Source organism: Eriocheir sinensis, chromosome 2 (genome assembly GCF_024679095.1).
Source record: "Eriocheir sinensis breed Jianghai 21 chromosome 2, ASM2467909v1, whole genome shotgun sequence".
NCBI classification, from domain to species: domain Eukaryota; kingdom Metazoa; phylum Arthropoda; class Malacostraca; order Decapoda; family Varunidae; genus Eriocheir; species Eriocheir sinensis.
Window position 1 is genome coordinate 15,582,768 of NC_066510.1, and position 23,278 is coordinate 15,606,045.

The 23,278-nt window shown below is 41.3% G+C and overlaps 1 protein-coding gene across 16 annotated transcripts; it reads left to right on the forward strand.

Annotated features, from left to right (window-relative positions):
- Positions 1-1,875: 1,875 nt before the first annotated feature.
- Positions 1,876-21,478, forward strand: LOC127000029 (src substrate cortactin-like). 16 transcript variants are annotated; one of them, XM_050863438.1, is made up of 17 exons: positions 1,876-1,903; positions 3,691-3,867; positions 4,100-4,219; positions 4,563-4,738; positions 5,974-6,084; positions 6,995-7,105; positions 7,791-7,901; positions 8,212-8,322; positions 9,849-9,959; positions 10,193-10,314; positions 10,774-10,891; positions 11,232-11,469; positions 11,916-12,024; positions 16,479-16,583; positions 19,328-19,508; positions 19,724-19,779; positions 20,263-21,478. In XM_050863438.1, the coding sequence occupies exons 2-17, from the start codon at positions 3,725-3,727 to the stop codon at positions 20,350-20,352; spliced, it is 2,013 nt and encodes a 670-aa protein (XP_050719395.1). In that variant the 5' UTR covers positions 1,876-1,903; positions 3,691-3,724; the 3' UTR covers positions 20,353-21,478. The 16 variants fall into 16 exon arrangements, with proteins under 16 accessions (XP_050719395.1, XP_050719396.1, XP_050719388.1 ...); XM_050863439.1 differs by having other exon boundaries at positions 1,892-1,916; XM_050863431.1 differs by having other exon boundaries at positions 1,902-2,050.
- Positions 21,479-23,278: the final 1,800 nt, after the last annotated feature.

Genomic DNA, 23,278 nt, shown 5'->3' on the forward strand with positions numbered 1-23,278 from the left:
CCGTCGCTGCTACACGGTAAAGCCAGAAATTTGGCCCGTCGCTGCTACACGGTAAAGCCACAAATTTGGCCCATCGCTGCTACACGGTAAAGCCACAAATTTGTCCCGTCGCTGCTACACGGTAAAGCCACAAATTTGTCCCGTCGCTGCTACACGGTAAAGCCACAAATTTGTCCCGTCGCTGCTACACGGTAAAGCCACAAATTTGTCCCGTCGCTGCTACACGGTAAAGCCACAAATTTGGCCCATCGCTGCTACACGGTAAAGCCACAAATTTGTCCCGTCGCTGCTACACGGTAAAGCCACAAATTTGGCCCGTCGCTGCTACACGGTAAAGCCACAAATTTGGCCCGTCGCTGCTACACGGTAAAGCCACAAATTTGGCCCGTCGCTGCTACACGGTAAAGCCACAAATTTGTACCGTCGATGCTACACGGTAAAGCCACAAATTTGTCCTGTCGCTGCTACACGGTAAAGCCACAAATTTGGACCATCGCTGCTACACGGTAAAGCCACAAATTTGTCCTGTCGCTGCTACACGGTAAAGCCACAAATTTGGCCCGTCGCTGCTACACGGTAAAGCCACAAATTTGGCCCGTCGCTGCTACACGGTAAAGCCACAAATTTGGCCCGTCGCTGCTACACGGTAAAGCCACAAATTTGGCCCGTCGTTGCTACTGGGTTAAGTATTCTGAACTGATAAAGTATATTCAGTAGGGATCTGAGGGTAAGGATCGAGTTTGCTACTTTATGCTTCTTTTAATACGAAGGTGAGGTGCCCAGATTAACTTCCATTTTCAGTATTACAGCCTTTTCACACCTATTATTCGCTAGGTTCATTATATAGTGCAGAAGATAAGCCTAGAGAAAGATAAAGCGTCTTCCATTTAGCGTAACCCGTTTGTGGGGTTTACCTGCAACAATAAACTATCAAACTCTGTCCTGCCTGGGGGTTGGGTTGGCATGTTCCTCCCTTCTCCCTTGTTGTTTACCTGCAACAATAAACTATCAATCAATCAATCAATCAATCGTGATCTGTAGAGTCCCTTGATAGATAGAGTCCCGACAGCCTAAGATTTGGACGCCATTATTGGCCCTGTTTTCGCCGCTAGTGCTAGAGTTTGAAAAGCGCGGCGAAAACACAGGGCCAATAATTGCGTCCAAATCTTAGGTTGTCGGGGCTCTATGAGGGACTCTACAGATCACGACCCAGAAACGGGTTACGCTAAATGGAAGACGCTAATAAATGAAGTTGCATATATCAAAGAATTCATATTTCCCGCTAAATTGACCGCTGAAAAAACTCGCCATCATTCATTCCGTTCTTTTATTTTGTTATCTAAAAGGAACCGGAAAGTCATCTATAAGACATACGCGAAAACAAGAAATGACAGGAAGGAGAAAAGGTCCTCGATCTCTCTCTTTCAAGTGTCCATTTTATCTCCGTACAGATGATAAAACAGTATATCCGCTTGTATTCTCCATCAGATTAATGAATTTGATCCCAAATAGATCAAAATATGCTAATAATTCGTCTAGTAAATACAAGAGTAGTCATCTACCTCGTTGGGGGGGGGGGGGGTAGTTTTTTTTTCATTTCGATGCAGATAAAGTACAATATATGCGTTTTCATTCTCCCAAAATCACATCAGAATAATTAATAGAATCTCCAGTAAATACAAACAAGGTAATAATACATCTAAATACTACAGTCGCCATTTATCAACCACGATACAGGGTATAAAGCACAATATATGCATTTTTAATCCCCCAAATCACACCAGAATAATTAAACAGGCTAATAATAGACCCAAACAAGCTAATAATACACCTAAATACAGAAGTTGTCAAATAATTCCATAGAGCCGTAATCCCTTCAGCTTCCGGGGAGGCGAGATAAGAGGCAGGTGACAGAGGTGACGTTTAGCTATTTTACACGTGTTTTAAGAATTCCAGCCGTAAATTCGAGGCTTCCAGGTCAAAAATAACGCCGGTGGGTCATCCTGAGGAACATAAAAGAGTGACAGCCACGGGGAACAGCAGACAGGAGGTGAACCGAGAGAACCGAGCACCTGACTTGTTTTGGTCCTGTCTTCCTCCCGTCCATTACTTCATCACGTTATTTATCCTGTTTTCCTTTTATTACAGACCGTCGCCACTTGCAGGAGTCTTTGATAATATTTTAGACAGCCACACACTTGTCAGGGGAAGGTGGGGAGGGGGAGGGGAAGGGGCTAATGGGGATGCTGGATATGTGCGACGCCGCCCTCCGCTCTCAGCCTCCTCCGCCCCGGTTTAGGGAAAGCGGCCCCGGGTGCTTTCTTAGGGGGCGGGGCGGGGCAGGTGAAACTAGACATATATAAGGGTCTGCTGTGGAAGGCAAAGAATATATAGGTGTGAGTGTAAAAGATGGATTACAGTAGTTTCTGATAAGCCCAGATCAGTTGACTTTTTCCTTAAGGTTCTAAAGAGTTGTAGGCACAGAGTTATAGACTAGAGGGTTCAACTCCAATCTCTCACCATGGTGAGAGGTGAAGCCACTGCTCATGTCTTTAACTCTGTGCTCGGCCGCCGTAGGGTGACGGATTGGCGACCTTTCCATGATTCCACATGTTTACACTTAACCACTATTAGCTAGCCACCATTATGATATTTTGGAAAACTGAGCCGATAATCGTGTTGATGAGACATTGCTGCATATCGTGGTCACAAATTTATTGCACTTAGGTATACCTACAATAAAATAGAGAAAAAATTATGGTAGTGTATAAACATTTTTGTTCACCTTTTTGGATTCAACTCCTTGTCATTCATATACTTTTTATTGCATAAAATTTTCGTTTACAGTTTCAAATTCAGCACATTTTTCTGATTCAGATGGTATATGACATGTACCAATGTAACAATAATCAGTGGGTAGAAAATGGACAAGAAAATAACAAGTCTATCTGACAGAGGATCGCCGAAGCGCTGCTAACTTGATAATAGCAGTAGCAGACATAACTATGTGATATTAAAATTCTCTGTCTCGCCATCCGTCACCCTAAGATGGCAGCCAGTTGCTTCAAAATCCAGGCTCTAGGAACCCTCTATGTATATAACTCTGTGGTTGTAGGTTATCTTGGTGAAGTGAAATTTATGATAGTAACTTTAAGGGCAAGTCTAGGCATAAGGGTAAATTAAGAAGAAATTATTTACTCATAATGAATTATACTGACTTTTTTTTCAGAAAGTTTTGAGATTAAGAAATAGTGTCATTCTTTTATGATGATACTGGTAACATGTCATAAAATTAGTCCAACATGGAGTAAACAAAGATAGTCAAGCTGTATCTTTGGCTTCTCTGCTATTTTTTATTTGATTATTTTTTTACATCAAAGGAAGCAGTTAAAGGGCCAAAAAACAAAACCATAATGGTAGAAAAATAAAGCTCGCTGTGTAAGAGTTAGAAGAGTGGCCAAAAGAAGTGTCAATTTTGGGTGGAGAGGTGTCCTGAAAATTTTTTTCACTCATCAAGCAATGTAGCTGATCAATTTTAGGCCCTTTCCTGTTACTCTGGATCAAAGAGAGTGAAAAGGGATTGATTTGTTTCCAGCTTTCAAATGTTCTCACTGTTGTATTGACTGTGTCTTTATCTTTGATCACTTCCAGTCCCTCTATAAACACCTAACACTCCATCCTTCTCAACAGAAAAGTAAAAAATAAAACAACAAAAGGAGGCAAAATGTGGAAGGCTCAGGCAGGGTACCAGGTCTCCGTGGACAATGGGAACGATGACGATGACTGGGAGACGGACGCCGACTACGTCAACAATATGACGGAGGAGCAGCAGCGCTTCGGCACGGAGAGGAACACGGACGCCATCGAGTAGGTGTTCGTCCCTTTGTTGGTTTTGTTGCTGTGCCTCATTTCTTTCCTACATTGACTTGATTAATGGCCTTTTTTAGCCTTTCCTTTTCTTTCCTTGTGTTTCTATAAGTTTAGAAAAAATAGATAAATATATAAATAAATGAAATTCTCATTAGCTTTTTTTTACTGTTTTGCCTAGATAAATAAATACATTAATAAAATAACTCATTATCTCCCTTGCCACCTCTAGCATGAAGAAGTACCGTGAGGAGGTGATCAACTGCGATGCAGAGACCAAGCGGAAAGAACTCGAGACTGGCCCCAAAGCATCCTACGGCTACGGGGGGAAGTTTGGGGTACAGAAGGACAGGTGAGTGAGCGGAGGAAGGAAGGAGGGGTGAAGAGACAGATGCTGATATATAATGATCACAGCTTTATATCACCCAGATGCATATATTAAGAAACGGGACAGGAAAATATCAGTGTAGGTATTATGGTATTTACTTAATTATTATGCTATTATGTGAAAGAAGGTTAACAAATGAAAAAAGTGTTATTTAGTGGACTTTTTTCTATCTAACTCTGTATATTTTTTTGTGACACCTGTTCCTTGAAATTTCTTGGGAGGGGTTTAGACTTGGCTGTAGGTATGTGTAAATGTATGTATCTATGTATGTATCAGTTCTAATCCTTCCTCCCTGCCCCCCCCTCAGAATGGATAAGAGTGCTGAGACACATGAGTACGTAGGGAAGGTGGACAAGCACGCCTCACAGAAGGACTATGCCTCAGGGTTTGGTGGCAAGTTTGGGGTGCAGAGTGACCGTCAGGACCGCTCGGCCGTCGGTTGGGACCACTTGGAGAAGGTGGACAAGCACGAGAGCCAGAAAGGTGAGGATCAGCCCAAAGGAGATGCTAGGAAGAATGAATAGTCAAGCTTTTTTTTTTTTGTCTAACTTTTTTTCTAACATGAATTTGTGACTTACAGGTGTGATTCTTGTTTTATACTGTGATTGCTACCATTTTATTGCATCTGAAGTTGTTTTAAATGACTCGCTGACAAATTGTATCTTGATTGTCTCGTTTTGCTTTCATTTCTTTCATCTTTTTATCTGAAGTGACTCTCCAAAGAAATCTAAGTTCTATCTCTGCTTTGTTACCTCAAGTTCTGGTGCTATCTTTTTTTATTTTGTCCTGTCTTAGCTAACCTTACTCAGAAGTATTTGAGAGGCTTTTAGAGTTAACATATTAATGCATTGAGAGTTTGATGCATGAATATTCTTCAAATTCGTAAGATTATGTAAATGCTTGGTATTCATTGCTTACACATTAAATAGCTTGGTTGCACAGAAAATTGGCATAGATAGTGGGGAATTTTATCTGAAGTGACTCTCCGAAGAAATCTAAGTTCTATCTCTGCTTTGTTACCTCAAGTTCTGGTGCTATATTTTTTATTTTGCCCTGTCTTAGCTAACCTTACTCAGAAGTATTTGAGAGACTTTTAGAGTTAACATATTTATGCATTGAGAGTTGGATGCATGAATATTCTTCAAACAAATTCTTCAAATTCGAACATTACTTGTATTAATCCTTCATCAGTTTTTTGGTCTACTAGTCTTGTCTTGTCCATCTTTGCTTGGCTGCACTGGCTTGACTATCCAAAGCTATATAGCCATACTTAGCTTGCTCTATATTGCTTTGTTACACTATTTTTAACTGACCTTATCTTGTCCAGCTCAGCTTGGTCATTGTATTTTGGCCCCATCAAAGTTACATTACCATACTTGCATTCTTCAACCCTGACTTAATCCTGCCAAGTATATTTCACCCTAACCTGTTTCAGTCATTTCAAGCAAAACCTAACCAATCATGTCTGACCCAAATGTTATTCTTTAGTGACTATTCCTTCTCCTCTGTCTTCTTTATTTCTTCCTTATGTCTTAACCTTTGCCTTCTTCATGCCAATCCTCATCATTCCTCATGATGCAGGTAAGCAGTTTGCATTATCCCTGTAGACCACCTTATTTGCATTATTTGATTAATATACTTCAAATAAATGTTAACAGTGAAACAGTAATTGAAAAGCACAAGACTCAATGCTGTGTTTTCCCTTCTTGTTGTCTTAGATTATTCAAAGGGCTTTGGAGGCAAATATGGCATTCAGAGAGACCGCCAGGATTCCTCTGCCTTGGGCTGGGACCATGTTGAGAACGTTGAGAAACATGGCTCCCAGAGGGGTAAGCTGAGTAGCACTGCTAGAGGTGATGGTGGTTGTTGTGGCGACTGATGGGGGTTAGTTTAGCAGTGGTGAGGCAGCCCCCTCCCCTGGCAAACTGGCTTAGTGCCGTCACATAACAATTGGTATGATATTGTTATTTGCATCAGCAGCAGCCCATTTCCCTCATGAGCAGGTTGGGAGAATTTTTTTATTGGCATATTCATACATTGACATGTCTATGACAGCTGTGAATTGGCAAGATGTCTCCCAATGCTGCTTTGCTTCTGCCTTATTGATATACAGGGACACAGGGCGGGGCTCTTGACAAGGCTGCCCTGAATTTGCCAGGACTGGAGGAGCCTTCCCCCCATGGCCATTCCATGTGTACTAATGGCTATTATTTAGTAGCTATGAGATTGTATAACATAGATGTAGTCATTTTAGTGAAGAGGTGTTGATAGACCTGTATATAAAGCATATAGGTTGATAGGTAAATTGTAGAAAATCAAATATGTTCATTATTGATACAATTCTTGTACAAACCATGCTATTTGGTATTGGAATATACATTAATGAAGATTATATAAAATGTTTAGATGAACATTTATCTAAGCACATGTTTGTAAATGTTTAGGATTAAGAAGTTACAGACTTTTATGATTATCAGTGAATATAAACCCAAAAGAACAGGCAAATCATTTAATCATTCTTTTTATTTATCACATAAAATGGATTTCAATTAGTTACCATTATCATCTTGAGATGCATCATGACCGAATAAAGTTTAGAGTACTATAATGTCCCCAAGTTTTTAGTTCCTGCATATATTATAATGTATATAGGTATAGTATGTAGGTATGTAAAGTGTTACAACCTAGCAAAATCCCTAAGAGTAATAGTTGGTGACCTCTACTTCATCTTCCCCACAGACTACAGCCAGGGCTTTGGTGGCAAGTTTGGGGTGCAGAAGGACCGCCAGGACAAGGCTGCGGCGGGCTGGGACCACATCGAGAAGGTGGAGAAACACGAGAGCCAGAAAGGTAGGTACATAAAGACAGCAAGACAACTGTGTGATTTTCATGATGATTTGGTACTGAGTTTTTGTGCTGCTTTAAATGCTGAGGCTTGCTCCTTCCACCACTACATTCACCACCACAAGCATCAACAGTGGTACCATGGTATTTGTGATGCAAAATATCGTGCATTTTCTAAAAACCACAAACACAATATCATGATAATGACATAATAATATTTCATCGCAGTACATGATGCAGAATACTCCCTAAAATGGCCACTTTTCCAACACCAACACAAAGCATTTCTAATTCATGTCATTAAATGGTTGAGGAAGACTTTTGCGATAAGAAGATACCTGGCCATGTTTTAATAGAATCGTTCACATTTTGAAGGTGGCATGAACTTCAGCTGGTGTGTGAAATGGAATGAGTTTTTTGTGTGTGTGTGTTACCTCAGCATTATGATACAGAGTGTGGCGTGTTACTAACTTTGAACATAAGGATGTGTTTGTCAGTTTACTTTATATGCAGGTCACTGGAGTTGATATTCTTTAAACGTATCTAGTTTAATACTATTGGAAGTTTGCCTGCATGTGTTTGTGTGTGTGTGTATTCGTGTATGGATATCTCAGAGCCTGACGCCAAGACATTTCCCCTCTCACTTTGCCTCACTTGACTGTGCTATTTGTGATCCGCTTGCTGCATTTAGACTACTCCAAGGGCTTTGGCGGCAAGTATGGCGTGCAGGCCGACCGCCAAGACAAGTCCGCTGCCGGCTGGGACCACATTGAGAAGCTGGAGAAACACGAGAGCCAGAAAGGTAAGGGAGGTGACTGTTTTTTGTGCCTGCTTGAAGAAGAGGACAGACTACAGTGAGGATAGTGCTCTAAAAGTGTCACTCAAGTAGGCAAAGTAAAGATTAAAGAAGTAGAGGAAAAGGTAGTACTATTAGGAATATATTTAAGTGGGTGAGGTCTATATGGATGGAACCTCCCCTGAACCATCAAAATAAAGAGTCAAGGAATCAGAATGATTTTAAAAACAAAAACTGCCAACAACTTGCTGCCTCTTGTCTTCGAGTTGCTTGCCATGCTGCATTCAAGGCGCCTCACCTGCTATGCCCCTCACAGACTACTCCAGAGGGTTTGGCGGCAAGTTTGGGGTGCAGCGCGACCGCCAGGACAAGTCAGCGGCCGGCTGGGACCACATTGAGAAGGTGGAAAAACACGACAGCCAGCGAGGTGCGGAAGGGTTGCTTATTATGATCCAATGAGAACTCCTTATGTGGCTGTTTCCCGTTTTTAATTAATTGTATCTGAGCTACTGATGTTTTTGGACTTTTTTTTTTATTTTATTTTATTTCAGGAGATTATCAATTGCAGGAACACCTCAGAAAGTGAAAAACAAATAAGCTTTGTGAATAGTTAATTAGAACAGTATGTAGTATGGTATTTTAAGAAACTTTGAAAGGATATGGTCTAGTACACTCAAGAAACTTTGGTAAACAATAGACAAGGTTAGAATAATAATAGGAAACAATTATGATTTAGTACATTTATATATCCTTCCCATTCATCATCATCGTCATCAGTATTTTAGTTGCATGCTGCCTGGTTTGGTTTGAAGACGAGTGAAATTGGTTTGGTTTGAAGACGAGTGAAATTGGTTTGGTTTGAAGATGAGTGAAATTGGTTTGGTTTGAAGACGAGTGAAATTGGTTTGGTTTGAAGATGAGTGAAATTGGTTTGGTTTGAAGACGATTGGTTTGGTTTGGTTAGCTACACACTGACTGGCCTCTGTTGTCTATCAGGCCACTAACACTAAATGAAGAAAAATGACATTGTTTTGTTCTCTGTTAATTTACCTCGTTATTACTAGGATTGGCCATTATTGTTATTTTTTTTACATTTATTACTTTTTTATTCATATTATTGTTATTTCTATCATCATCACTGTTATTATTATTGTTATTGTTCTTCCATAGATATTTTCATTTATACAAGTGTTACGAGGTTCATAGGAAAGCATTGTTGTAGATATACTGAATCTAGTTTTTATTATTTTTTAGGGCAATCTATTTAAGTAATCATTAGACACAAATTATGTTCCTCTGCCCCTGTGCTGAGCTACAGTTTATAAGCTTTGTTGCCTTGCTATATATTTATCAAGCTATTTGCCATATTCATCTGATTTTTCTTCTCTCAATTTTTATGATTTCCCACACTGCATCTGCTCATTATCTGTTCACTTCTTTATTTTACTCTAATTTGGCTTCTCAAAGTTTTTATTTTATTTATCCTCAGTCCATGCACTCCTTAATCTGTCGTCTCTTATCTTTTCCTGTTATTCCTGTCTCTCCACCTCCCTCTATCTCTCATGCCTCTCTTTTCCTCCTGTATGCCTTCACACATACCCTATTTTTCTTTATTTCTGTCTCCCTACTCTTTCAACATTTTCATCCTTCTCTCTTCCCTTTTTTCTGCCTTTCATGCTCTTTTTTTCACTCTATCATTTCTTACTCTCCTATCATCTCCCTACCTTCTTTTTCATCTTTTTCCTCCTCCTCTTTCATTCTCCCCTTCTCATTTTCTTTCCCTCCTCTTCATCATTTTTCTCTCCTGTCATCATGCCTCTGTAGCTCATGTCTTCTGTGTCTTCCAATTCTTTATTTATTTTTCTCCTTTCATCATACCTCATGTGCTCCCTATCCCCCCCTATCCCCCACTATGCCTTGCTTGTCACAGCCCAACTTTGTGCTTCTGTGCAGACTACTCGAAGGGCTTTGGCGGCAAGTTCGGGGTTCAGTCTGACCGGCAAGACAAGTGTGCAGCCGGCTGGGACCACGTGGAGAAGGTGGAGAAGCACGAGAGCCAGAAAGGTGAGAGAGAAAAGGAAAGAGAATGGGAGAGACACACTTTACGGGGCTTTTGTTTCCTGTTCTATTTGTGCCCTCAAGCTTCCTCCCTTCCTGTAAAAACACTGAACGATAGACAAAAAATTAACCAATAGGGTGATACTATGAGAAATAAAAAACAAACTATTTCTATGGTTTAAATTTGAGGTGATCCTCCTGTCTTTCTCATGCCATAACTACATTATTTTTCCCCTCAGACTACAGCCAGGGTTTCGGGGGCAAGTTTGGGGTGCAGAAGGACCGCCAGGACAAGACTGCTGCAGGCTGGGACCACATTGAGAAGGTGGAGAAACATGAAAGTCAGGTTGACCACTCCAAGGTGAGTTTATGTGCAAGTCTGGAATATGGTGCCTTTCTACTGACATTTGGAAAACATTTATCCTGGTGGGAGCTAAACATAATTGAAATGATGGTGATTATTGAACAGCCCATATACCCCATCTAGAATTATCCCTCTTATATCTCCATTGGTCATTGATAGAATGGACCTCAATGTAAAGCACTCCTGCTGTTTGTTGTATGAGATGCTAGTATTTATTATGACCCCCCTTTTCCAAGACCTCAAACTATCAAACATTGTGTTATATTATTATAACACATTTACAACTAAACTAGTGGGGTCACAGCCATGTCTATAGGTGCATGATTGGGGTCGCCTGAAAAAAAAAGTTGGGAACCACTATTATGATGTCTATTATCAGTATTGAAAGAGAGTTTATCAGCCTCTTAGAGAGAGAGAATGTATTTTTCTTCTTTCTAAATCAACCTTAATTTCCAGGGCTTTGGTGGCAAGTTTGGCGTGCAACAAGACCGCATGGACTCGTCGGCACATGTGTTCTCAGAGCCCCAAGGAGGAGTGGGCACCAACTACAAGCCCACCAAACCAGAGATCAAAGGTGGGGGTGAGGGGGAGTTAGTGGGTACCGAAGTATTATCACTGTGGATTAGCACTAGATGGTGAAACTAATCAATAAACCATTCATGCTTGCCCCCTGTGGAGACCTGTTTAAATGGGACTCAGTTTGTGCATATTTATTGGCCATAGAGGAGAGACAGGGCTAAAAAATAATCAGTCAGTGTTAGGAAATCAGACAGCACAGGGATGAGCTTGAGAGAAAGTCTTATGCAGTGAGGCCAAAGGAAGGGGAGAAACATGCAGGTAACAAATTCAAAAGGGCAACATTTAGCACAAAACTATAAGAATAACAAGATGATGCAATACAACACTTCTTACAGGCTCAGAGAAAGCATCCAACCTAAGAGCAAGATTTGAGAACCTGGCGGTGGAGGAGGAGACCAAGAGGAAGCAGCAGCAGGAGGAGGAGAGGAAAAAGCGCTTTGAGGGTGACTCTGCGCTGATACAGAAGGAGAAGATAAAGGTGGCGGAGCAGCAGGAGGAGGAGGCAGCCAGGCTCAGGAAGAGGCACGAGGAGGAGGACAGGCAGAGGGAGCTGAAGAGGCAGGAGCAGATCAGGTGTGTGGGTGTGGGTGTACATGTGTGTTTTCTGACCTATTCATAAAAAGCTACTCGTGTTTTCAGAGGACTGAGTCAGGCTGGTAATGTTGTGCATGTTAGCTCATTTTATTTATACAAGTTATCATGTTTTCATTTTGTACACTGTTTCATTGGGCAAAGCATTTCATTCATTTATTTATTTATTTTTTGTTTATTTTTGTTTATTTATCTATTATTTGTTTTGTGTGTGTGTCAGGAAAAGGTTCACCTCTCAATATCTTTCCTCACAGCCAGACCACATCTTTGTTCTCTTTATTATTCACATATTTTCAGCCTTTGAGTGTATTCTTATTGGTATATTCAACTGATGTGGCAATGTTCCTGCTTCACACTTTTGCACGCCACTTTGTAGATGCAGGAAGGTGAACATTACCGATAAGCTGACACTAAACATTATGCTGCAGGAGAGCCCGAGAGGAAGCGACCTTGCCCGAGGAGGATGCCCACTACCTTCAGGATACTGCTGCTGCCGCTGCCGCACAGAGCACCACCCCCGCCCCTACGGCTGAACAGGTGGGTGGGTCTACAGCCTCCTCCTCCTCCTCCTCACTCTTGTCCCTCCTCCTCTTCCTCCTCCTCGAACTGCCAGGCCAAACAGACAAGGTCACTGGTGGTAGGTTGTGCTCTATACACACACACACACACACACACACACACACACACAGCTTAAGAGTATGTGTCTGTAAAATTACAACTAGGTAAATACAACTAGGTAAACTAGGTAAATACACACACACACACACACACATAGACACACACACACACACACACACACACACACACACACACACACACACACACACACACTTTCACACTTATACACATGCATATACTCTTAAGCTGTGACTACTGCATTTGATGACTGTCAGTAAGTCCAGTCACCTCCTGGACTTTTTGACTGACTGGTCCCATGTGGTTGTCTGGTGTCATGCTTGCTTCCTTTTTCTCGTCTCACTCCTCCTCCTCTTTCTTCTCCTCCTCCTTCTCCTCAGTCTCCTCATTTCCTCCTCCTTTTGAAGCAATGACTAGCCTTTTTTAGCACACACACACACACACACACACACACACACACACACACACACATATTTAGTATCTTCCATGTAGCACTAATTTTGCAAGTTGGGCCGGAAGAAATAATATCAACAATTCTCTGTGTCATTATATTACACTAGAAATATCTTATTTTGCCTGGATTTCAAATCTACACAATAATTAGAAAAGGATTGAAACTGAGTAGGAAATGAGAGAAAGAAGCATCTCTCCATCTTGAAATTATATAAAAAGTTTAACTCTACAATTCTTAAGAGAGAAATATGTTGCAGTGTCCATATCAGTGGCCTTGTCTGTATTCCCTCACTCTTCCCTCCCTGCCCTTCCAACAGGACAACCAGCTGGCTTTGTTACCTTCCTCATCGCCACCTTTACTGTTTACCTCAGTCCACCCACTACCCTCAGTACTGCCTTTATTCCTGTTGGTCTTGTCTGTATCCCAGCCTCTTCTCCTCAGCCTTCCAATGTGACAACCAGCTGGCCATGTCCCCATCTCCCTCAGTCCCCTTCACCACTTATTCTCATCCACCCCTTCCCTTCATCCCTGCCTCTGCTCAGCCTCCGAGAACCCCTTTTATTTATGCTTCTCATGCTGCCTTTGCTTAGTGTTGCCTTTTTGTCCTAATTTTTTTACAGGGTGAATACTTTGGTAATTTTTTTGTCCCTAATTTTTGCCTAGTGTTAATATTTTTTTTAATTAATGCTTCTTATGTTAATTTGGTATAAATCAGCTGCCAGTCATCAGGGAGGGGCCAGGCCTGTCACCCAGCCTCTGTGGTGTAGGGTGTTTGGTAACTTGCACATGATATTCAGATTAGTGCTCGTATGGAGGGAAAAAAATGGGAAAATTGAGATGAGAGACTTAAATGAAATAGTGCCAAATAAAGTACGGTAATTATGCTTTGTTTGGCCAGTATTTCATATTTTTACATAAGCTCAATTCCCAGATCTCTTTTTCTTCTTTGTTTATTTATATCCCTGATGTGAGTACTAATTTGGATGCTGTATACCAATTCCCAAACACACCTCCTCCGCCTGTGTGCTCCTGCAGGCTGGGAGGTCGAGGGTCGGGTGGGAAACCTAACTCTCTCTTAACCTTTACCCGAAGTAGGTCACAGACTCAAAACTGGACCCTGTGCCTGTCCGGGGTTCTGTTTAAACTAGACAGGCATGTTTAACTGGCTGACTGGCTGTATAATGACCAGTCTGTCGAACCATATCAATGAGACACATCCAAATTTTTCTATTAGACATTATTTGGAGGAGCAGTACTAGTGGGCCTTTTTTATTTTTTTTTCATTTTTTATTTATTTTTAACTGTCTCCTGTAAAAATAAGGGAGGGCACCACTTTACTTACCGATCCTTTTGAGTGGATTTAAGTTGACAGAGAGACCAGTAAGTGTAGTGCTGCCCTCTATATATGTGTGTATGAGAAAAGTAACATGGCCAGTTTTATCAGCCACTTTCCTTCTTCCACCAATAATTCCTCTTTTTTTTCCTGAGTCTGTGACCACCCCCACCCTGCTCACCACGGGACATGGGGTAACAATGATAAAAAATAGAAAACAAGCTGCCTATAAAGTTTTACCGCCTCCATAGAGCTTTAGTTAATCTTTTTGACTAAATAGACCTGGTTAAAAAAACTGATTTATTTGTTAGAGTGAATAATATTTTTTTTGGCTTCAAGTTTTATTTAGTTGTGTTACCTTATGCACTGGTTCCCTTAGCTGCAAGCCACTAGATTTAGCCTGTTAATGCTGGTGTAATGTGTGCGGTGAGGCTGGTGGATGTCATAGTTGTTGAGTAAAGACTTTAATAATCCATGTTTTAAGAGGGGTAGAAAGGTGTGCGTGTGGGTCTAGTGTGTGTTTGCATATACACCATCATTATCTCCTCCCTCCTCCCTGCCCTTTACTCCCTTTGGCCCACTGTAAAATCTAACTTAATATACCACCGTTTTCTCATCCCTCCTTCCTGCTTCTCTTGATCAATCCTTTCCTTCATCTCTAACTATATTATACGCCATCGTTATCTTGTCCCTCGTCCCTGCCCTCTACTTCCTTTGGCCCACTGTAAAATCGTAACTTAATATACCACCGTTTTCTCATCCCTAGTTCCTGCCTCCTGCCTCACCTGATCAATCTTTTCCTTCATCTCTATCTACATTATACACCATCGTTATCTTGTCCCTTGTCCCTGCCTGCTACTTCTCTTGGGCCTTCCTTTCCTTCACCTAAACAATTGCAGAATCTAGCTTTTATACACTATCACTGCTTTACCCCTTCTCCCTGCCTCCTACCTTCTTGAACCATCCTTTCTTTCACCTCCACTATAAAATCTAACTGAATACATGATGTTCTTATAGTTTCTGTACCCACTTTTACCCATGCCTTTACCTCTCTCCTATATTTACATTCATTTCTCTTCCCTATTTGTCTACCCACATATGCACCATTCTCATCTATCAAGCAGTGCACTAGTCTGTTCACCAGGAGCCCAATCCCTCATCCCTGCACCATCCTTCATGCCCTTACCTGTCTTTCATATATCCCTTACTTTTTCCTGTTTCTCTGTCCAAACTGAATGGTCACGCCACACACCATCACCCCCGAGGAACACCACACCACCCCACATATCACACCAGCATGAACCGTGTATGTACGTACAGGTGTCTATCCCCTTCATGTGTACCCAAGTGTATGTGCACCTTCCATGGCCTGTGGAGTCCCTATCATCCTGTCCACCACACCCTGACCCCCTTAGTCTGTGTGTGTGTGTATGTATTGTACGTGTCATGCCCTCACCCACCCCACAGCACATTCCCTTGTAAGCTCAGGCACAGGTAGAATGACACGGTGCCTCTGAGCGAGTGTAAATGCAGGACCAGCAAGAGTGAGTGAGCACAGCCAAGTCAAGTTTTCGGTAACAGTCCAGTGTGTAGCGTGTGAGTGAGTGTAATTCTTTTAATGTTTTATTGACAGCACCATGACTCATAACAAACCAAAGACACAGGGATACACAATCATGATAATCTTCACGTCAGTATGAGTCCTCAGTGTTTTTATAAAGGCAATAACGCACATATGAGACCAGAGACGGATGCAAATGTCATGAATGAGACATATGGACTTGGTAAAATTTATGCTCTTATGAATGTGACAAAAAGACAAATAGAAAAGTTATGAATGAAAAAGGTGTAGACAAGAATATTCATGAGGTTACAAGCCTTTAGTATTATTTTGAAACCAACAACTCACACGTACACATCAGACCCAAGACAAATACTAATGTTATGAATGAGACACACACACTCTTTGGTAATAGTATTCATGCTGTTAGAAGTCTACCCTGTTATTGGATTAGAGTATCACATCACCTCACTACTTTTGGCCAGTAGTAGTGATGTAGCTCCTCAAATCCCACCACTGCAGCACCATTTTTTTATATATGGTAAAAATAGTGTCCCCTCCTAACCCCCTTTTAAGCAGCAGAAGCAACAGCAACAGCGACACTTAAAATATAGAGTGGCTGGCAGGTGGCTGTTGCTTGAGCGAGGTGATTCTAATGCTTGCTGTGTGTGTGTGAGTGTGTGTGAGGGAGAGCAAACAGAATATGTGAGATGAGTGAGAAGGAGACAGACAGACTGACAGACAGGACAGGGAGTGCTGTTACGAAGGCAAAACTCGACCTTGAACTCAACAGATTGACAGACACTCAGACAGAAAAAAACAAGCATGAGAGTGAGTGTGAAAGTGCAAGCAAATAAACAACCACATAAGCAAGCAGATAAGCACACGGCCAAGCCAAGCAAGCAGATAGGGGAGAGAGGAGGAGGAGGAGGAAGAAGCAGCAGAAGGAGAAGGACGAGTATTATCGGCTGTGGCAGTGGTTAGATGGATGGTTGGTTGGTTGGTAGGCACAGCGGGCGGCGGCGGAAGAGGCAGCGTTCAGGGCAGAGAAGGAGCGTCTGGAGGCCGAGGTGCGAAGACAAGAGCTCCTCCTAATGGGCGACACTCCCCAGGTGACCTTCCCCTCCCTCCCTCCTTACCTACCTACCTGGCCCTCCCTCCCTCCCTCCGTTTCTCTTGCCCTCTCCCGTCCCATCCATTCCTGCACCTCCTTCAGTCCATCCCATTATGTTTGTCACCACTTTATTCCTTTTCTCTCTCTCATCCATTCACACTTCTTTCCTGTTTCTTCTTTTTCCTTCTTCCTTCTCATCTTCCTCGTCATTTTCATTCTCCTCTTTGTTTTCCTTCTTTTCCTCCTCCTCTTCCTCTGTTCTTCCTATGTTTTTCTCCTCCTCTTCCTTCCTCACTCACACTCACTGATATTGTCTTTCACTTACTCACTCACTCACTCACTGACTCACTACTCATCATCATCATAGTCATCATCATCATCACTCATGCCTGTGTTATTTCATTTTCTCACTGCCATTACTTATTTTTTTGTTATTACAGAAGCATCATTTATCATCACCTAAATAATAATAATAATAATAATAATAAAGTTAATAATGAAAATAATAATAACAGCTTTGTAAACAGCCGTCCTAACTTTATATATTCCATTAATTAAAAGTGAATGTTATGGCCTGACCCCAGTGTGCGAGAGAGAGAGAGAGAGAGAGAGAGAGAGAATGGTCATCAGTTGTTTGTTTGTGTGTTTAAACTCTGCTTTTGTAACTTTTTTTTTCTGTGCAAGGTTTGTCGTCATCTTTTTCCTCCTCCGCTTCATGCTCCTCCTCCCCCACCTCCTCCTTTTCCTCCTTATCCTCTTCCTTGTCCTCTTCCTCTGCCCACTGTCAATCAGGTGAAGGAAGGTAGGAGGAAGGAGTGGAGGGAGGGACAAGTTCTATTTTAACATCACTCACTAATTTGATTCAATTTTTTCCTTATTTATTCCGTCTTGGTCTTTTATTTTTCTCTTTTTTTTTCCGCGTAGTTTTTTTAGTCTCCTGGATGGCATTTGGGGTTTGTTTGTTTGTTTGTCTGTCTGTTTTCTCATCGGTCCTGCCGCTCACACACACATTTGTCCGTCTGTGTTTGGTTGGTTAGTTTCTGTCTGCTTTCACTGTTCTCTGTCTGTGTCTGTCTGTCTGTCTGTTTTGTTTCCTTATTTTCTATATTTATCTTTCTCTTACATATATATATATATATATATATATATATATATATATATATATATATATATATATATATATATATATTTTTATATATATATATTCTCTCTCTCTCTCTCTCTCTCTCTCTCTCTCTCTCTCTCTCTCTCTCTCTCTCTCTCTCTCTCTCTCTCTCTCTCTCTCTCTCTCTCTCTCTCTCTCTCTCTCTCTCTCTCTCTCTTTCCAGTCTCCACAATTATCAAGGAAAAATTTTTTTATTAGAATTTTTATTATTTTTCTGATCACATTTGCCAGCTTTGTGCTTTTGCGCCTCACATCACGCTGAGACTTCATTGATTAGCCGATGCTTTGTTTCGTTTGAGGCTGTTTCTGCATCTCCTCACACTAATGTCAACACCACTTCTCTGGAGGGAAGGTTCATGAGTGGCAAAGGGCAGCAAGCACTTCTTGATGAGTGAATGGAAAATGTACAGTTGTCATTATGTTTACTATTGCCAAAACCTCTTTATAGGTGGTGTGTGTTTGTGCTTGTGTGTGTGTGTGTGTGTGTGTGTGTGTGTGTGTGTGTGTGATACAGTGATACAGTCTAAGACCTGATTAAATGGATGACCCTTCAACATTAGCATTTTTATGAGATGAACTTAAATGTTTTTGATTGAGAGAACATCTAACGTAAGACATTTGATATGTATGAATAAGTGAACTAACTGAGATATTTTTCATTAAAAGATCAGGAATATATGCATGTATGTATGTATATATTTTATGGTTATTTTTTGTGTGTGAGCCTTAAAAAAATGCAAAAAAGATGAAGTAAACATTTTGTAAGGAATATCATGCTTTTTTTTCTTTCTCACTTTGGGGAGCTCTGGTGTGTGTGTGTGTGTGTGTGTGTGTGTGTGTGGCATGTGCTGCAGTGCTGTGTGGCTGAGCATGGCGTCAGTACCAGCAGCCTGTGTTTTGAGGTGCATGTGTTACAGTGGACTGCTGTGTGTGTGTTTGCTGATGTCCATCCTGTCTGGCTTTGATCCATGTTGTCCTCCTTGCTAGGCCTTAGTGTAGATTTGTAAACAAGATTTATTTATGCCTACTCTGAATGCTGTTGTTAGTATTGATCTGTTAAAGAATCAATAGATTGATAAGTTTCAAGCCACAGATTCATATACATTCTTGTGATGAGAAAAGGTTGTGGTTCATTTACATACTGTTTTTATATGCAAATTCATTCCCTTTTTTCTATGGCAGTTTGTTTCTCAAGTTTGATGGGTACTTATACATTCAACAATAATTATTTTTACATTCTATTAGCCACTCTTTTTCTTGTAATACTCAAAAACTCAGATTAAACTGTTGAGGTAGGATGTATATACAAGCCTTATAATATATTTCTCGAGTCAAAGCTTCAAAAAATAATAAAAGATGAAGTAATAATTATAATCACAGGGGAAGAAAGTAAGGTCCTTGATAGCATTCCTAATATGTAACTATAGTCAAATGAAAGCATCCAAGACACATTCCTAAAGTAACAACTATAGGAGACATAAATAAGCTCCACAATAACATTCCCAATAACTTTATAATCTCCATCTCTGTACTGTCCCTCCCTCCACCACCTCTCACTCTTGTGTTGTGGGAGACAGAGCCCAGCAGCCCCCCGTCAGGAGCCTCCCGCTGCTGCTGCTGCTCCTGCTCCTGCTCCTGCTCCTGCTCCTGCTCCTGCTCCTGCTGCTGCCGTTCCTCCCCCTGCACCAGCCACCACAGATGCACCGCAAGATGAGTCCATGGGCATCACGGCCTTCGCTCTCTTTGACTACCAGGCGGGTGAGTTTTGTTTTATTCACTTATTTGTTTTTATTCACACTTCCATCCTCATTGACACCACATTGTTCCACCTGTAGACTGCAGTGATGTTATATATACATTGTGAAAAGTAATGACCATGAATATCAGTAGTGGTAGTTAAAAATGTGTGTTCTGATCCTCCTAGCTAGTATCAGCAAGTTAAAACTCACCTGCCCCTCTCCATTCTCTTTCAGCGGACACAGATGAGATCTCCTTCGATCCTGATGATATCTTGACCAATATAGAAATGGTAAACATCTGTCTGTCTTGTCTTCTCCCCATTTCCTCTTCTTTGACTCTTCCTTTTCCTTCCATTGATCTTTCCTTTTAGCCCCCTATCTTGCCTGTTATAGATATAAATACTTTACTCTCAAGTTGTTGTAGTTACAGTAATACAAGTACTGTCTGCCACATAGTTACTACAGAGTGTTCAGGTACACTTATATATACCAGAGTAAGTGGGCTTGAAAAATAATACTCAACAACAGTGACTGTATGATACCTTTGAACTCTACGAAGAAAAGGTTTAAAAATAAGAGTTCCACTTTTGACCTTAAAGTTGCAACATTAGTCATTAAGCATGGGACTATATTCTGTATATGTCCAGCGATAAAAAGTTAAATCTTGGTGTTGGTTTAGAGGTACTTTTTTTTCAGAGATGACAGGTTTTATGACACTCAATCAGAGATGTGTTTTTTATGTTCTGTGTGTCATTCCGTGTCCATTTCCACAGATTGACGAGGGCTGGTGGCGCGGCTGGTGCAACGGCCAGTACGGGCTCTTTCCAGCCAACTATGTCCAGCTACACAGCCCCACCCAGTGAGGTCAAGCACTCTGGGGGACCCGAGGTCACTCCAGACTCAGATGACACACAGCCAAGTGAGTTGGACAGCTGGAGCACCACATGGCTTGGCTGCCGGCTGACAACCTGCAGAGGAAGTGTCGGCCACCACAGGGGCTTGTACTGTTGTTGCAGTTGTTGAGGTACACGTAAATATTTAACCTCCTTGTGATAAAACGAGAATTTATTGTTTTATAAAGCCACAGCTGCCAAATCTATAGGGTACTGTATTTTTAACGGCTCAGTCATTCGCTGTGTTAAATGTGAAAGCAGAATCTTTTATGATGACTTTTAATGCTGCTTTTATGCTGATGATCATACGTTAGCTGTTAGTTGAAGATTGCTGTGCATTGAGGTTACTTGTAGGACAGTCAGCCAGCCTGCCAGGTCTGTGTAGTCCCCAAGCTTGGCGCTGACTACCCGCTGCTCACACTAGACAGGTATTGGCTGCATTGTTGATGTCTTATATTATCCTCCTGATTTGTAGGATGATTTACCACACTTTATTTGGTGCTCTTATATGTTGATGCAATTAGAGGGGACGGAAGCACACACTGTGAGTGGACTGTTGCTCTTCCGTCGCCTGTAGCCTGAGTTTGTTATTTAGCTATATATTTAATTTTATACTTCTTTTTATATACTTATTTTTTCAACTTCTTTTGACATCTTTTAACTGAACTACTACTATGCGTTTCATGCGCCATGAAACACAGTTTTTCGAATATGACATTTTAACAAAGCGTCGGACAAGGATGGTATTTTGGAAGACGATGATTGAGACCTCGACCTAATTGGCAAAAATAGGCTTAGGTGCCAAATGTGGATGATTACGGCACTTGTAAGAGTAACTTTAAGGTAAACTTCACTAAAATATACAGGCACGGGTAGCGAGGCTAGGTGCCGTCATCACGTATGCACCGCCTCTCCTTCGTGACGTCAATGTGACGTTTTACGGTGAAGTAGTAGTAATCACTGACTCAACGGGTTGTTTTCTCTCTCACTCACTCACACACACACACACACACACACACACACACACACACACACACACACACACACACACACACACACACACACACACACACACACACACACACACACACACACAGCAACAATAGTTCAGCCACTGCACTATGTTATATACCTACAGCATGTTGTACCAAAGACCGTATTTTCCATGCAAAGGATAAGTAATTTCCTGCGAGTAAAACTTTTTCGCAAATATATAATAATTTCAAATGAGCATCATCCCTATGTATAGGGCTGGACTAGTGTGTGTGTGTGTGTGTGTGTGTGTGTGTGTATGAGAGAGAGAGAGAGAGAGAGAGAGAGAGAGAGAGAGAGAGAGAGAACAACCCGTTGAGTCAGTGATTACTACTACTTCACCGTAAAACGTCACATTGACGTCACGAAGGAGAGGCGGTGCGTACGTGATGACGGCACCTAGCCTCGCTACCCGTGCCTGTATATTTTAGTGAAGTTTACCTTAAAGTTACTCCTACAAGTGCCGTAATCATCCACATTTGGCACCTAAGCCTATTTTTGCCAATTAGGTTGGGGTCTCAATCATCGTCTTCCAAAATACCCTCCTTGTCCGACGCTTTGTTAAAATGTTATATTCGAAAAACTGTGTTTCATGGCGCATGAAACGCATAGTAGATTGTTATTGAGTGTGTGTGTTTGTGCGTACATGTGATTGTTGACGAGTGCACATGGCTAAGATACTTGCAGGTGTGCCAGGCCATGTGCGGGTATGTATACTAAAGTGTACATTGACGGCTGTGTGTGTGGGTGGGTGTGTATGTGTGAGAGTGTACACGATGCTCTGTAAGTGTGGTCAAAGGCTCGAAGTTGCTTCGTTTGATGATATCTTGACCAACATAGAAATGGGATACAACTGTCTGTCTTGTTCTCTCCCCATCTCTTCCTTAATTCTTCCTTCTTATCCTCTTTCTATCTCCTCTTCCTCAGTTTTTCCTTCTCCTCCCAACATAGAAATGATAAACAACTGTCTGTCTCGTTCTCTTCCCATCTCCTTTTCCCTAACTCTTCCTTCTCCTCCTCCTCCGGTCTGTCTCATTCTTTCCCCATCTCTTCCTAAATTCTTCCTTCTCCTCCCATTCGTCTTCCTTCCTAGCTGAAAACAATACTGAGCGTTCTTTAAGTTCTGTAAATCCGGTGAAGCTGTCATCCCAAAAGTTACCTTCGTACAGGACGATAGGAAGGTATGGACGCTAAAGACTGTAAACAAACAAAAGAAGGAACGAAAGAGCCCCTTCTCAAAATTTGCCGGTTTTGACCAAAAAACAGAGCAAAAGTGTCCTGACTGACACAGCGTAGTATCAAAATGTAGATAGATAGCAGCCCAGGATATCTTCTTTTAGTTAGCATTAACACATATACTTTCAATTATATATGTCTTGATTATGAGCTTTATTGAATACTCTGAAACTTCTGCGATTCTGATTGTTCTTTTTCTTTCTTTCAACCGGTTGTTTGTAGGGAAATGTTTACCGATATATCATTAGTCTAATTTTTATCCCTGTTCTTTGATCAATGTATGTACGCAATTGTCTTTTTTGGTCTATGCTCTCGGTGTCAAAGAGGGTCAGTATATATCATTTAATAATTCATCCATGTTTTAATTACTGGAGATGAAACATACATCAGGGATTGGGATGTGATTAATGGAAGAGAGTTTGTGTGCATGTGAGAAAAAATATCAGGCTTCCACTTCAAAACAGTAATATTCTGGTCATGAGGTTTTCATGCAGGGTATGTTTGGCAAGTTGTACACACCATTTGGAGAAAAAATGTACTGTGAGAAATGGGGAATCTCAGAACTGCTTCTAATGTAATGGTCAGGTTTATTATTGCTTTGTTTATGAATGCATTATAATACGTATTC